The following is a 17,613-nucleotide window of genomic DNA, read 5'->3' as shown; positions in this document are numbered from 1 at the left end:
ATTCTTTGGGCCCATAATTGCCACAATGCTGATGGCACAATACTCTTGATAAAACAATTAAAATAGATTATACATGGCAAGTTAGGATCATCTTCTGTGATGAAACAATTCATCCTAAATCAACCAAATTGATGGTGTAATGTCTACATGGTCATCATTTACGTATCTTAACAAAACCTGGGAAGTTAAAACCAGTCTCGAAATAGTGACAGTCGCTGGCCGACTGTGCCTGCTCATTCTGGGCGGAGTTTATAATCTATACCAGAGTCTAAACACTTAAACACTGGTTGTCATTTTAAATCATCCTTGAGAAGTCACACACCAATAGGATACTAAACTATCTTCAGTGGTAGGGCTGTAATAAATCGTCCTTCCACAGAGTAATCAATATAGTCAATCAACCACAACTAACATGCCAATTACAACTAATTGTGAGCTGGTTGGGACTAATTGGTTTTTGTCTCCACACCCACGATACAGGCTGTCAGTACACAAATATGTGCAACATGCATGTTATGCTTCTCAGAGGTGACAAGGTCTCTTTTTCCTGTTCAGTCATGTCAGTGGTAGTCATCTTTGACATAAAACACTCGGTACACCATGAAAATATTCCTAGTGTCTTGCTACATTCACCTTTCTTTTTCTTTTCTTTTTTTTTTTTTTTTACATCATACATATGGCAGCTACAATACAGCTTGTAAGAAATAAGCCTCCAAACAGAGAAATCATAATCTGAACATTTATTAGTGGTATACTACTATACTTTTCATTAAGCACAGCCCTATGCCTGCATTACTTGTATACCACATCTTTGGACTGTTATTACAGTACCTTCGTGTCACAATCTTCATTTCTTTGGACTGTATTGATTTATCTTTACATGTGAGGATATTAAGGATCAAGATCTTGGCTTACTCATTTACATTGTATCAGCATTTAGAAGAGATAATAGATCTAAACCATCGGCCACCAGTCTCCTGTGTAGTACAAGTACAAGTTCCTGCACAAGATTTACGTTATCATGCAAGAGAAAACTTGTATTATAGTGATACCTTTCTCTTGAATGGCAAAATGTCTCATTCAGACTGTGCTCTGAGAACCTTCACCTGTAGCAAACTACCTTCATATCACAGTGTTTGTAGCCTCACTCTGCTTTCAGTAGTTTGCTCAATTTTGTGATTTTTCTTTTAAAATAGGTGGAAAATCAACCACTTCACCATCATTTCACCCCGCACTTGGCATGGAAGTGAAGTGGAATGTTTGAAATACACAGGATTTGGCTGTCCTAGAATGCACATACAGGACAACCATCCCGTGTCCTATCCATGGGATGGGGTGTTTTGCCTCTTGGAGCAAGGACCATGAACTCCTTGCTTGGAGGAAGAGGCTGCAAGAGAATAAATATTGCACGTTGGTTAAGTTGGTTCCTCTGGGGGCTTGAACCAGCAACCTATTTGTCAACTCTGGACACATGTTCCAAACTTGGCCAACTTGTTGCCTTATTGTTAGTGACAGCAGTAATATAAAACTAATAGATCAGAGAAAAACTCAATGAAATTAGACAGAGCTCAAAAAAGTAAAATAAGTGGATATTTTTGTGTGACTTATTTTTTGTGCTTGGCCGGGTAAGAAGAGTTTCGCATATTTTTAATTCCGCGGAATCAAGACATTAATTACAGGAACATATGGCAAGCAAAAATATTTGCGTGCTTTTATTTTCGCTCAAGATTCTGGTTGCACGAAATGTGTGAAAATTTCAACACCACAAAAATTTCCACTTTTACAGTAATATGAACTCTACTAACAGTGGCTTTCTTTTACATTCACTGCAAAAGAGTCATCTTTGTCACAAACTGCATTTGCATGAACTCCTTTATACTTGTTTTGCAGGTAAAATATCAGTATTCATACATTTCCTCAATTAAAAAAAAAAAAAACAGTTCTCTCTGACTCTACTTGATACATAAACCATCTAAATGTCATGTTCCTCTGCACATACTATGCACACAGAGGAAGTCAGTTTTTACACACAACTCAGCAAGATATGCTCGATCTGTATCGCACAAACCCCGTTACGTCTGTCAACAGCCAACAAAAACATCGGAGAGTGTTGCCATGCCAGCGGAGACAGTTACCATGGTAACATCCCCTACTTTCAATGCATCCTTTCCCCACACTGCTCTGCAGAGAGCTCTGCAACTATTCATAGCCATCACACAAAACTTTGCCTCACATTGTGTCTGTACTTCCCTTAGCGGAAGATCACACGATATTTAGTTATAACAGCAAACTGGAACATGTTTGCGTCATATAATTAAAGAGTTGTTGTTTGTGGTAAGATGACATGGTCGGCGTCTAGAGAAAAACATCAGGACAGTGACCACGAAATGCGGTCAAGAATCCTTTCTCCTCCCAGCTTGCTAGCATACCTCAGTTACTGTGAAGCCCTTGTACTATACCTCATACTGTCACATGCAACACTACACATTGATTAAAGTAGGTACAGTACACATCCTTTAATAGTCATGACTAAGAAGTGGGCGGCGGCAGTTGACGAACTTTCTTTGCTCACGATGAAAGCAACTGATGAAGCATTCCCATTCCTCCTACTCCTCATGAAATATATTTCCCTCAAGACTCATCATGTCTGGCGCTAACTCATTGAATGAGCCGATTCATGACTTGAATGATGGTATTTCCTCAGAGAATCACACTGGGGTGCTAAGATCATTTACATACAGGCTATACTTTATCTGCAGACTACTTTGGGACTGCTCGTGTTCTGGCAATACAATACACTATAATCAAGAAGTATCTGGCATTCAGTCTAGTGCTGTGACGATCTTTTATTTGAAAAATAGTGTAACTACTGTGTTCTTTGTTAAATCACAGATTGCAAGTTTCATTATGTTACTTGTTTATGCTGGATGATACATGATAGATTGCAAAGTTACATTTCAGTAACCATTTCTGCACTCAATCCGTCACATAAACTTTATTGGAATATTTACTTAGATACATTTATGATAATTTTGGTATAAAGTGTCAAGATTGGAGCTTAAATTCCCAAAACACCTCTTTTTTTTCAGATATCTCAATCTAAAATTGCAATTTTGCTTTAGGGACATGTTAGGCAAACTTTACCTCTCAGATATCAAAACATTACTCACTATGAGTTACAGACAGTGGTAAAAGTAATTAACTACGCATTGGCAGTGCGAAGGCACTGTTGAAAAATGTATGTTCAGAGCAGTCTATTGTTGCTTTTGAATGAATAAGCAGGCTAATATCTATTTGTGTACTGACTGCAATTGAGGATGTATGCATTGGTGAACATAGCCATGTGTAAAGGCTGTGTTCACAGAAGACCACGACTGAATAGCCAATGTATGATGTAGAGTTCAGTATACAGTGTGTATGTACTGTATACGCCATATACTTCGTGAGTCTAAATTTTCGCGAATCGGGACTTCCCGACAATTTCGCGAGTGGTTAAATTCACGATCGTGGAGTCCTGTACTGAACGGAGAAATGCATACGCATACGTCACATTCATATCGGCACTACAGTCAATATTTTCGTGTGTTTTTAATTTCGCAAATAGCAGCTGACTCGCGAAAATAAAAACCTTGCGAAATATTCGGGGTATACAGTACTCCACTGCACTTTCTGGTATTGTTAAAGTATCCTGTAATGGACATTGCAAACTTCTCTTGAAAAATACAAAAAGAGAATGAAAAAACAAACAAACAAACAAACAAACAAAACAAACATGTCACATGTAATTCTATGTTGTAGGTACATGTTTGAACGTCCACCTTAATCAGAAAAATATCTATTCTGTACCTTTATTAGGTTTCTGTAGTGACAAGTCACATGAACATAATATGGCATATTAAGTATGCATGTGTATGCATTTTGTTTTATGTACGTATGCAACAAATATAAAGACATTACAATTTAATCATGATAAAATCCTGTGCTTTACTGCCTACACTGGCAATCAATAACACCTCTCCACAAAATCCACCTCCACAGTGAAAAAGGGGTAAAAATGTGTACACCATACTACTGAAATATAGATAGGCCTATTAGTGGGGGCCTTGCATGTGTTATTTTTGATTTTCAGTTCAAGTTGATGTAAAAGTTTAATTTTTGGTACCATTGTAAAGGTAATTGTCTAAAGATCAATTTTGGTTCAAGTGTCGAGCACACAAGTAAGAAATACTCAAAATGGCCGCCAAAATCCAAGATGGCCGCCAACTTCTAGACTTTTGTCAAAAACTTAGATAAAACTCTCCATTTGAAGTGATTTAAGTGCTGAACCTGATATTTTCAAGGGTAATGAGATTATTGGACACATTTAGAAATAAAAACAATTAATGCCTTTTGCTTAATTTGCATAAATTTACCTAAATTCCATTTCTTAAGCTTTTTTCCTTAAAAAATACAATTATTTAGAGTCAAAATGTATATAAAAAATGAAATAATCACAAGGAAATGATAATAAGGAAAGAATTACAGCGAAATCTTCCAGAAATGTCCTAAAATACATTTTCAGCACATCCGATGAATAGGGGGTCAATAGCTCCATGTTTTACAAAGGCATTATACTCCAAAGAAAGGTCTTGGAACTGCTAGCGCACCCATTTGAAGTGATTTAAGTGCTGAACCTGATATTTTCAAGGGTAATGAGATTATTGGACACATTTAGAAATAAAAACAATTAATGCCTTTTGCTTAATTTGCATAAATTTACATAAATTCCATTTTTTAAGCTTTTTTCCTTAAAAAATACAATTATTTAGACACAAAATGTATATAAAAATGAAATAATCACTTTCAAAGCAATGTATCAATACATTGCTTTGAAAGTGATTGCTATACAGAATCAGAGCGTATGTGAGTTTTGTCCTGGCAGCTCATATTACAGGATATAACAGTAGTTGTTGAATTCATGTTCATGGAATACAGCAGTGAACACAGAAATGTACACATGCACGTTACATGATCAGGAGTTGATATTTTCACATGTTGTTAGATTTGCGAATAGTACCCAGATCGCAGAATTCCCACAAATAACCCCAGGAAAACAGGTACGGTATGAAGTCTCATTAATAAAGATTGTCTTTGATGCGTTTGAGGTAACAAAAAATGATGTCAAGTATCAAAACTAAATGCAATCGTAAAATTTGCTTTGTGTTTGCTCTGTGTTGTGGGCTGCTCAGGTACAGCCCTGTCGCGATTTATACAGCGACTGGGCTGTGTATAGTTAGTGTACAGTGTATTTACATAATATGCACAGCCCTGTACAGTGTATTTACATACATGTGTATGCACAGGCCTGTCACATCATTATCAGAGCAAGTCATGACTGGTACTCTTAGTGGTCTCAGTCTGGTGGCCCCTGGCTGGGCCCCCTGCCTTGGGCCAGCACTTAGGCTCCTGGCCTCGGCCCGGCCTTGGGCCCCGTGAGCCCCTGGGCCCCTGGGCCCCCGTGGGCTCTGGGCCCCTGGTTCTGGGCTAAGGCCCGTGGCCTTGGGTCCGGCCTTAGGCCCCGCCTTTGGCCCGGCTGTACTTTGTACATGGTCTATGTGAAATCAAGCTTGTCTGTAACTGTATAATTACAAATAATTACAAATAATCACAAATGATCAACAGGTCCATACTATGAATATATGAATATATAAATATATGAATATATGATTATATTAATATATGAATATATATGTGAATATATATATTATTATATATGATTATATAAATGTGATCAGGCGTTCTGTTACGGTGTCAGATCTGCAGTCATTCATATATAGCAAATTTTATGCATGTATAAATGGCATACATTCGTGTGTACAGTATGCTACACTACCGCTATGAAGTAACTTAATGCTCTACCGGGAAAACCGTTCCTTACTGGTAAAATATTGTCTTACCGATCTGCTTTCATTCAAGCATTACCGTTTGAAAACCGTTGTAAAGCTGACATGACTACCGGGAAAATACTCACGTAAAGAGAGGGCTTACCGTTGGCACAACTTTTACCGTACCGTACCGTTGTTACCGTACCTTTACCGATAGCGCGCGAGTACTGCAGAGCGCGCGCGCCCGCAAATCTGTACTTCTACCAAAGATAGTAGATAACAAGATATGAAGGCGCGCTATAAAAATGGACACATTATGGCTACCCTACATGACGATACAAAAGAGAGCTAAGTACAAACTCAGTACACCTACAAGTGTAGGAACATCATTCATTTCCAAAGGTAGTGGTATCTTTATTATATTAAAAAGATTTAAAAATTATAGTCGTAGCTTTTTTTTGATTAAGGGGATTATTTTGAAGAACAAGATTTTAGAGTAATAAGGATTATTTCGTGGAGGTAAAAATTTGGCAACAACATGATCTCACAATCAAATCGCTTGATAAACAACAACAACATCTTCAAAGACAGCGCGTCTCAGGCAAAAGACACACATCACCTGAGACGCGCTGTCCCTGAAGCCGCTGCTGCTGTTTATCAAGCGTCAAGGCAGCGCGTCTCAGGTGATGTGGGTATCAAATGATGATTGTACACTCAGTAACATTTGTCAGCAATCTCCATGTCTATTTGGAAGCTCACTTAATGTGCCGTTCCACACAGGAAGTCATTCAACTTTAAGCATGGAGTCTGACTTAGCCGTGTTCATTGTGTTACTGTACAAGGTTGAATTCTCATTCAATCCCTCCTCCCTCCCCATTGTCTGTTCTTAAAGCCTTGTAGTGCCAATCCATGCATCTAATTCTATAGTATCTCACAGCCTTTTCATGCTATTTCCCTCCTGTGAGACAAAAACCAACTCTTTTGATACTCTGTATTTTTCATAATCTCTTGAAAAGGTACTGTAATATTCACATCTGATCTAATGTATCGCCAAATAAACAAACTATTTCCAAAAACAAGGCAAACAAAGTGCTCCTAATAAAAGGTAGGACCCACTTTTTACTAGTACCACTTTGTTTGACTTTGTTTCGGGATATCTCAGCCATTTCATAGCCAATTTTCATCAAATAAAACGCCCCCTTTGATTTTTGTTAAAACAAAAGAAAAAAAAGTTGTTAAAACAAAAGAAAGAAAAAAATGAGGGCATGTGCACCCCTCCTTTACAGAACTCCTGGAGCCGCCCTTGCTAAATGAGATATCAAATATATATCATATCTGTAAAACACAAGGCCTACTGGATACCAATTCGCTCAACAAAAAGAATCTGTGAACAAATAATCCAAAAAAGGAATTAATCTAATTGTGATAAAGCAATCTTAGAATGTATGAATGTGGGAAAATGAATGCAGGAGGCATTGTAAAAAAAAAAAAAAAAGAGCTCTAAAATATAATGCATCAAAGCATGATCCATCTTCACGACACATCTGCATGATTGCCAGGAACATTTTGTGCCTCTTCTCGACAGTGAATGATGACAATGTCATGTTGAGTTAATTCTTCTTGTCTGAGATGCCTTGCTCATAATATAAAGCAAATGTACAATGGTATGGCTCGTTGCATTTATGAATCCATCATGAGAAAATGATAGAGAATACATCGTAAGAATGAGGAGCCTCCATAGACAAGTAAATCTAACTATGGAAGTCTGACTGTCTCTCTCTCTTTCTGCTCTTTTTTATGCTTCTTAAAGGCATAATTTACCGTTTGCAGATGAAACAAAAACCCAGCATTAGTGCTTTAAAATAGTTCTAAAATGTGAGTTAGGGATAGAAACGACCGCTGTCAAAATTTGAATCCGTATAATCGATGTTAAGTGTTGTTTAATACGCAAAATGTGAACAATAGTTAAAATAAAGATGTTTCCAGACTAAACCGTATACAGTTACGGTTTATGAAGAAAAACCCTGATATCTCCTTATATTTTAGGTTTCATTGCAAATATTTCATATGATAGGATGTTTTATGATACAGCAGACCTACACATATGCATCAAATGTGATATCTTGAACATTTTTGAAATCACTGCTCCCAAAGGTAAACTGGACCTTTAAATCATCATGTGAGCATGTGTGTCTGTGTGTATGTGTGAGTGTGTGTGTGTGTGTGCATGTGAGAGAGAAAGAGAGGGAGAGAAATGATTTAGTCACTAATAAAGTAGAGGGGCTAGACACACATCAACTGAGAAATTACTACAGAACACTCATAGCTGATCTATGTACATGCTGCATATAGAACAGTCAACCTTCGACTTATAGTTGAAAATCAACTATAAAATGCAAGCTTCTATGTGATTGGTTATATTGTGCATCACTTATAGAAGCACGAGATAAACCATGAACTTCATTGTCAGCTGTTTTGTAGCTGACAGTCTTGATCATACTGTTTACAATGTACAACTTTTATATTTATCAGCCGACTGATGGACAATTCTGAGATGACTAACATATCAACTGATTTCATGACTTTTTGGAAATTCCTGTCCCATTCTTGTAATCATTATGCAAATATCATATGAATGGTGAATAACAAAAAAAAATTACTGTATCAAGTAATATTGTGCATAACGAGCAAGGCATTATATGCACGTATCATCATCATAATAAATTATAAATATGTGCAGCCCAGAGGACAGAGCCAGTTGGCCAACGACTGCTCCCCACAGCTTTTCATGTCTCCACTATGACATCCCTGTCATGAGATGAGTGATAATGTAGCATCAAGTTTTGCCTTGAAATGTTTTCTCTACGTATAGCATGTGTGTATTTTGTGCTTTCAATTCTGTCACTAAGGTTGTATCAATAATTCATGTTGCCTTTATGAGATGAATATCAAACTACAGAGAAATATGGTGGTCAATAAAACACTTTTCACAATCAGCCAGCTGAATTGTGAGTCTTTTTTTTTTCACCTCAATGATACCATTTTCAGCTATTTTGGCATATCACTGTCTAGCACAGCAGTGATCTCTCTAACCCTTGAACTGATTTATTGATCTCTATAGAATACAAAGGTAAGGATTGATAGTCAGTCAGTCCTGGTCCCTCATTAAAACCCTGGTACATATAAGCCCCGTGCTAGCTCAGACCCAGAGTTACGTCTCTAATTTATCACCAACCATTCTACATTTACCCTTTCACATCTTCTCTGAGGGGTCAAATTCCACGTGAATTAATCACCAGCTAGCAGCGTCTTCATTATCCCTAGGCCACTCTGCCTCAAGACAGTATCATCTCGGCAACCTTTATCAATCAACATCAATCACTCATCACCGTTGTCATACATCCCATCATGCAGTTTCATGTTTCTTGTCTTGGATGATTAATGTGCATGAACACAGCAAGTATGGATAAGCATATATTGTATACGGCATGTCTTTAGCAAGTCGAAATTTTCGCAAATCGGTACTTCCTGAAGATTTCGCGAGTGGTTAAATCCACGATTGTGGCATACATTCATATCGGGATCAGAGTCCTTATTTTGTGTGTCTTTAATTTCGTGAATAGAACCTACATTTGTAACTCACGAAATTCTGGATTAGAACCAGACTCGCCAAATTTACAAAAATAAAAACCTCGCAAATATTTGGCGTATACAGTATAGTGAATTGATTGAATATCTGTGAAATACCTACCAAGCCTGAGTAAGAGTGTAAGACAAGAGTGGGTGATAGAGTTTTCCACTGTGGAAACACAACTCCTTATGAATCATTCAAATATACAATGAGAAAGGAGTATATGTACTTACTTTTTGTGTAACCCCAGTAATCATGATCAGTATAGCATGAAAGTGGAACAGTTTCAGACTGAGCAACAGCAATGGCAAACATATTTTCAGCTCTTTTTAAAATTTGCAAGTGTAAATACTTGATTTTTCATTGGTGTTTTACAGTAAGATCTGGAGTCTAGATTATTTCAAGGAAGCAAGTTCTCAGCTCTTGCTAATTCTGCCCCCACCCCTGTTTTGCTATTGGCACCTACTACTAGTATCTCTCAGGATAACACTCCAAATGTACAAGGGAGCAGCAGCAAATTGCCACTATAATGTAATCATGGCTTACCATCTCGTCGGTGGAGGCGAGCATAGCGTGGGCTGAGGCGGTCGTTCATACTGCTGGAGGCACTGATCATACCGTCCGATATGGCTCCAGACTCCATGCCCAGCGCTTGGTTGCACTCCGCAGCTGCAGGGGGCAAAACACCACGGATGGGAGGGATGAAGAAAGAGAAGAAAGTGAGATGAAAATCAAATCTGGTCAGTTATAATTGCTCGGAGAGAGTGAAAGTGTCCTGCCTGAAGGTAGGCCTTTAATCTTACCAGCATTTCTGAGCTTGCCCTGGGCTGGCATCAGAAATATTCATATTGCACACACAGCAGCAAAGGATGACTTTATTAGAAACATACTGCCACCATATACAATGCTGCCTGCTTTCAGTTTTGCCAACATTTCTCAATTGTAATCTCATTTCTGAAAATCACTTCTAGATTAAGGAGTTTAAAGGGAGCACTATATTCGGACTCTGACTTGAGTGTCCCACACCAAGAATTGAGCATGAATTTCACATGGAAACACAACCAGACCACACATGGCAAAATGTGATGTGAGAAGCATGTTTAGGAAAAATGGGAATCAACTTTGCTTTTAGACACTTAATACAAAATTTATTCTGTATTTATAGCGTACACCATGTTTCTCAACAACATCGATGAGATCTGTCCCACTCTCTCAACATATTATGTTCCTTGCTGTGACTATAATTGCAATAAACAATCTCATTGGTTTGATCTGTGGGCAATGACACTTAGTCCTCTTTCCAATTATATCTGCCAGCTATTTAAAGCAACAAAGTATAGGTCAACATACACTGCACAAATTTATTTGCCTACATGTACATCTGTGTATTCAAGGAAGGGGAGGGGGTACCACAGATACTGCAGCTTTCAAAAGGTTATACCACTAGTGGTAGTCAAGAGCACTGTAATTCATATGCAGGGACATAAACACAAATAAATAGTAAATATACGACCATATTCATGGACGCCCACATCATGCTATAAATTTACATATCCTAGTATTCTAGGAATTGCAAAACAACTGCTGATGCTTGATACTCTCAAGCACTTCCCACTTAGAAGCTTCAATATTTGATTATTCATTTCTGATATATATCACAGCCACAGCCAGCTATTGCAAGCAAACAAGAAAACATAATCAAACAATCAATAAAATATAATCAAACAAACCTCGGTCGTAATATAATCTACTGACAAACAGACCATGATCTTTAGATAACCCCTCCCCCGAAAAACAGAGCAGCTCTGAATCTCGACCAGCCCCTGTTTGCCGAGCCATTTATTTCTTCCCAAACATCCCAGAGATAAGCGTCCTATATTGACACCCGGCTGGGAAGACAGTTATCACCAAATTTGATTGCTTCTCACACCGTCATGAGATACTGGCCTATCTAGGCGCAGGTGAGCTTGACAGGTGAAACCAATTCTCAATATCAGATACGTAAAGTACGTGACTTGAAAAAAGAACAAAGATAAAAATAACATTCCTGAGAAATAAGTTCAAGGTGGATGACATCTAATTGGTACTGTCTGGAATGGTGTTATACAAGGCAAGTGCCAAAATAAGTCTCGCCCATTTGCGTAGAAGAAATTAACGTTTTTCTAACTCCCAGAAGTTCATTGACCCCGCCTATGACCTTTGACATTGAGGTGACCTTCAACTCCCCACGGGACATTTACAAGCCAAGTTTGGTCACAAACGGACATATGGATCAACAATTCAGCAAGAAATCTGAAAATAACATGGGGTGAAAAAAGACCTGAAGGATTATGCCTGAAGAATAATGCCTGAAAAGACCTGAAGAATAATATGCCTGAATGCCAGTGACTTGTGTCACAAGAAGGCAGCCTTTGGATCATGCTATACAATGGTCACATGATTGTGAAATCATTTTCAGTAACATTATTCATTTGTTTGTTCATCAAATGTCACCAATTTCATGCCTTTGCAAAACTCTCTATTTTTCAGCGAATTTCATGCAATATACCGTAGGCATGCAGCTAGGATACTGTATTCTGTTCACTCTCTAGCATAGATCTGCCTCTCTCTTCGCTCTGTCTGTCTCTCTCTTTCCATCTCTGTCTGTCTGTCTGTATGTCTCTCTATCCACTATGTCACCTACACCTACACATTGGATGCCCCGAGATGCATAAGAGTTCATTGCATCACGACCACATAGGTCGTGATGCAAACCCAAGTACAGGAGCCAGATGCTATGTTGCCCTGCTTCCAGAGGTAGAGAGTTTAGGCAGTTTTGCCTGGTTTTGGCCAGCACTGAGAGAAAAATTCATTTTTTTTTTTTTTTTGCCACAAACTTTGTTTTTTTTTTCTTTTCATTTTGAAGTGAGAGAGATGTGTTCTAACCAATTCAACGCAGAAAATATAAATCTTTACAATATCAAGTTTTCTGGCCTTACCAAACACACCATACACAAACGTGTGCACACGAACACTTTTTTTGTTTGTTTTCAGTCATCTTTATTTGATTTCTATGATTTCACATGACACGGACAGTCACCTTGAATGTATAAAGACAATACACAATCGGCAATGTCTGACACACACACACACACACACATATAACCTTTTCTGTTGTTTCTCTCTTTTTATATCTTTTTTTCTCACTCTTCAAGAGAGACTGAACTGATCAGGATATTGTTACAGAGCTTGCCAATGGGATTGTCTGAGTGTTTTTATGTGTGCAAAAGTAAGTATGGATATCCATAGTCAGATGTGTGTTGTGCTTGTGTGTGTCTGTCAGTGTGTATGTGTGTGTATTCACCTGTAAGAAATATTCTGGTGTGAAAACAAGGAGGCTGCTCTTGAGGACACTCTGCACTCAAGTCAAGCAGACAAAAGGTGGATGAGAGTGGAGTGCTGTACTGATCAGCACAGCACATGTCATCGGAACTGACGGTTCTACTTACAGGACTATTGATTGCAAGAACGTGCTATATATTCCATCCCGTCCCCATATATACGCACACAGAGGGGACAATCCTAGGGTACATGCTTCTTATCAGTGGTTAAAGTCATTATTTACCATTTGCAGATGAAACAAAAACCCAGCTTCAGTGCTTCAAAATAGTTCTAAAATGTGAGTTAGGGATAAAAACAACCAATGTACAAATATGTTAATCAGTGTAATCAATATTACAACTGAATTTATTGTTAATGCAAAATGTGAACAACAGTTATATTAAACTCGTTTCCAGAATAAACTGTCTACAGTTTAGGTCTATGGACTAAAATAGTGATATCTCCTTATATTTCAGGCTTTATTAAGAAATTTTTATATGGTAGGATGTTTTGTGATACAACTGACCTACATATACGATGCATCAAATGTGATAACTCAAACATTTTTTTTTTAAATCACTGCTCCCAACGTTAAACAATACCTTTAAGAGGGAATACAATGTATGTGTATGGGTTTGAATTTCAATGAAGGTTGGTAGGCGTAGAAGGCTATATATACATGTACTTAAATGAAGATATGACAGTGCCTTGCTCAATCAAGGCTATTCTCACATCAAGCAGCCATCTCGCGCTCTCAAGTTGCTATTATGAATGGCACTCATACTTTGGCATTTCAGTCTCAATTTGCCTCATTAAGTCTTGCAGTCTCACTGCACACAATATCATTAACTCAGCAAGCTTCAAGCAAACAGCCAATATTTAAAGGCCCACTGATACAGCGACATAAAAATGTTCATCTCAGAAAGTCAATCATAAAATTGGATGCAGTAAGAAAGAAAAACTCCATAAAGGAGTTCAAATGAGTGCAGCTTTAAGTTCTAAGCTTACATAAATGAGGCTATGGCAGTTAGTAGCAGAATTAAATAGCCAGTAGCGTGGAGATCCATGGGTAGTCCGATTGATTTCGATCTTAATTCGCTGTCCACTGGGGTACATTCAATAACCACGTGCAAACAGCACCCATCAGCGAAATGTGCATCAACGCATACTCCCCTGGCTTATGGTCGACTCCAGTCAAGATTCTCTGGCCGAGTGTGCACAACATAGAGATCAGTGATAAACCTTTCGGCCTGCACAATTTGTTACAGAGATTCTCTAATAATATCTGAGCCGAGCCAGCCTTCCCACTCCATGGCATTCCCACACTATCGGGTTTTTTTAAATAATCATTTTTAAACAAATGTGCCCATGGCTTTGTGTAAGATATAGCATGAAGATGGACTATGATACGTTAAAGGACAAGTCCACCTTCATGTACATGTGGATTGAGTGAATGCAGCAATATTGGTAGAACACATCAGTGAGAGTTTGAGGAAAATCGGACAATCCGTTCAAAAGTTATGAATTTTTAAAGTATCTGCGCAGTCACTGCTGGATGAGAAGACTACTACAGTGTATGATGTCACATGCGTACAACAGAATAAGGAAAATAAAAAGAGAATTCCACAAAATGTTACTTTTTGAAAAAAGTGCACATTTCCTCAACTTGTCACTGACGTACATGTACGTTAAGGGTAATATTATTCCCCTTGCCTTATGAAAGAGGGAAGTCAAGCATTCTCTTATTATGCGAGAAAAGTGAAAATATGTTGAGTTTTCTTTATATTTTCTTTATATCATTGTACGCATGTGACATCATCAGCTGTAGTAGTCTTCTCATCCAGCAGTGACTGAGCAGAAACTTCAAAAATTCATAACTTTTCAACGGATTGTCCGATTTTCCTCAAACTCTCACTGATGTGTTCTAATAATATTGCTGCATTCACTCAATCCACATGTCTATAAAGGTGAACTTGTCCTTTAAGAAGTGTACAGTTTGTATTCTTCATCTCCGATCAGTCATTTCCATATCTTGAAAAATACAAAAAGTTCATACTATGTCGTGACACACTCTAATTGGTCTTCAGCCAAATCCTTTATATCTTCTACGATTCTGTTAGACAGTAGTGCGTTTTTCAGAGATGAAAATTTGCATAGAGACTGCATACTTTCCCCGAAAGTTGAGACTTACGATGACTCCTAACCGCTCAGTGTGGAGTTTGTTAAACTCTTTCATCCCCAATGGCAATATGTTTAAATGCACAATGTTAATAGTATCGTAGGATGGCAGACCCGAGAGTCAACTACAAGCTCTTATACAGACAATGTACAAAGAGGTGTCTAATGGCAAATGTTTCTGTAACTACAACTACCCTTAAGTTTGAATTACTATTTAGTACATTTATTTCTTATATTTTTTAACCAAAAAAAAAAGGACTAGAACTAAGAATCTTTATTTAGAGGTGTATATTCCATTAATATTCACGAGCTCAAGCACCAACGGTAATCAAAGCAAGTGCAAAGATGTTTGTACTATCGTACACCCAATAATTACATCAGCCATTTTCTCTACTCGTGAAGAACTACACCAAAATCAGTTTACAATTACATCGTTTTGCAAGTCAGGAAGCAAGAGAGCATTGACTCCGTATGCTGTACAACAACTGTCTTTCAGGTTCTAAATTGGCAGTGTAGTTGTGGGCCATCAAATCAGTTTATGCAATAACACTGTTCACTGCGATCTACTCAAATTGACCTCTCTGGGAGAATTAATTTCAAAAGGGTATTCTCTGGCTTTAGTCCAATATACTTCATTCCCTGGCTACGACAGATAACACTGTCTGACCCCAGGCAGAGCCGAACAGTACCATAACAAGAAGAGCAAAGTTATCAAGCCCCAAGTCAAGGATATGTAGGTAATCTATGATGCTAGTGTTATTGAATCGGTCATTGAATGACTTCAACATTCTTCTCAGCTGCATTTATTGCCAAAATCAGATTTTCCTCCACCAATCATGCTGCAGAGCATTGACGCCAACAGAATTTTTCTTTGCAAAATGCCAGTGGCATCATTGCATACATATTTGTGGTGCAGAATAGAACTTTTGCATGCATTTTAATTTTGCGAATCTTGGGACCTTGCGAAATTTGCAAAAATTTCATGCACACGGAAATTTCTGGTTTTACAGTACAAATACAGAGAGCTGAAAATTATCTTTGATCTGTCTACTGTTTGTGGCAATGTGTCACTGGTATTCTGAGGAAGAACCATTAATCAAATTTCTACCTAAAGGGTCAGCCTTGCAAGTGGTTTTTGGTGATGTCAATTGTGGTACAGAGTTGTGGTGCACAGCCTTTTGCCCTCATCAACATAAGATATGAACTGAGCGAGACCCGTCCTATATAGCTGCAGAGAGACCAATATCCTGTTTTCACGAAGTCTTCAAGAGCCCTCATTCAAAACTGGTGATGTCCATGTCCAGAGGAAGCTGAGCTATGCAGCATTAAATGCCAATACTGTGTCTTCAATTTGTGAGAGTGAATCGAAACAGTCCTCTGGGATGGCACATTTGGTAGATGGGCAAACGAGTGATTGCAACAATAAAAAAACAACAACAACAAACAGTCAAAGAAGAGCACAGAATTGCATCTCCACAGTGTACTAACATGTGTCCTTCTTACTACAAAACCCTTTTGGTCTGTATAGCATCTTCAACAGCTACATACTTTTTTCTAATTTGAAAATTAATTTCCTCAACAAAATCTTGTGGTTTCAGTCACTTCATGCAGATTCTGGAATTAACTGAGACCTTGTCAATATCTTCGTTTTAATCACACTGCCTAACAACTGCTGGGAACAAAGTTAATCTACAAATTGGAACAAACTGCAACACCTTTAATTTCCCCGGAGAGTATGTGCAATGTCTTTCTGTATTGATTACATATGCTCAGCTGAGGTGATATTCACTCTCCTAGACCATACAAAAAAGCAAACTACTTAATTCAATATTTGGTAAGTGTGCTGGCAACAGTTAAATTCAGCAGGAGAGGTTGTAAAGCAGCAGACCACGTTTCCAAGACAAGTTTCATGCACACTTCATTTAATGTCATCTATGACAACTTCCAAACTGGCTCTAGTTATTCATGAGTCTTGCTCAACCTAGCAAACTATTAATTTATTGACAATTAATTTGAGCTACAGAAATATCATAAGCAGAGGCTGTACATGTACACATACTACCTCATCACTTGTCTATCAGTTGGAAATATCTGACTACAGTTGACCTGTCTGATGAAGTTTTCAAATGTTTTGCAAAAGCACAAAAGCAGAATGTGTACTGAAGAACACCTCTAACATTACACCACCAGGGAGCAATTCTAAAGCCTTTCAATGCTGAAACACAACGCAAGTAGAATCGTTTTCTGCACGCCATGAGGTAATGTCATTCTTTCATCTCAATGTCTCGGCATTTCATGCAAATGTGCCGATCTACAATTCCACTTTACACCCCAAATGATGCTGTATCACCTTGCCTCATATTCAGAAACCTGTGTAAAGTGACAATAAGCTCTCCCCCTGGGTCGAATGGGGGGGTGGGGGGGGGGGTGATAGAGTAAGAGACGGAGAGTGAGATTGAGAACTTCACTTCACTTTACGCGTCGCAGCCAGCTTGACGGAATCGCAATTCAAATGAATCGTCAGCAGAAGCGCCATCACAAATGTCATCACGGTATGACAATGAGATGTTCGAATCTTGA

General features: G+C 38.2%; 1 protein-coding gene across 1 annotated transcript in view; it reads right to left on the bottom strand.

The window, feature by feature from the left end:
* Positions 1-17,613, bottom strand: part of LOC140237496 (neurexin-4-like) — a 75,801-nt gene that overhangs the window by 38,992 nt on the left and 19,196 nt on the right. The window contains exon 2 of the mRNA XM_072317423.1: positions 10,042-10,164. Coding sequence (XP_072173524.1) covers positions 10,042-10,164 — 123 coding nt within the window. The remainder of the gene's footprint in view (positions 1-10,041; positions 10,165-17,613) is intronic.

Source organism: Diadema setosum, chromosome 14 (genome assembly GCF_964275005.1).
Source record: "Diadema setosum chromosome 14, eeDiaSeto1, whole genome shotgun sequence".
Taxonomy (NCBI): Eukaryota; Metazoa; Echinodermata; class Echinoidea; order Diadematoida; family Diadematidae; genus Diadema; species Diadema setosum.
This window is presented reverse-complemented; position numbering and strand designations above follow the sequence as displayed.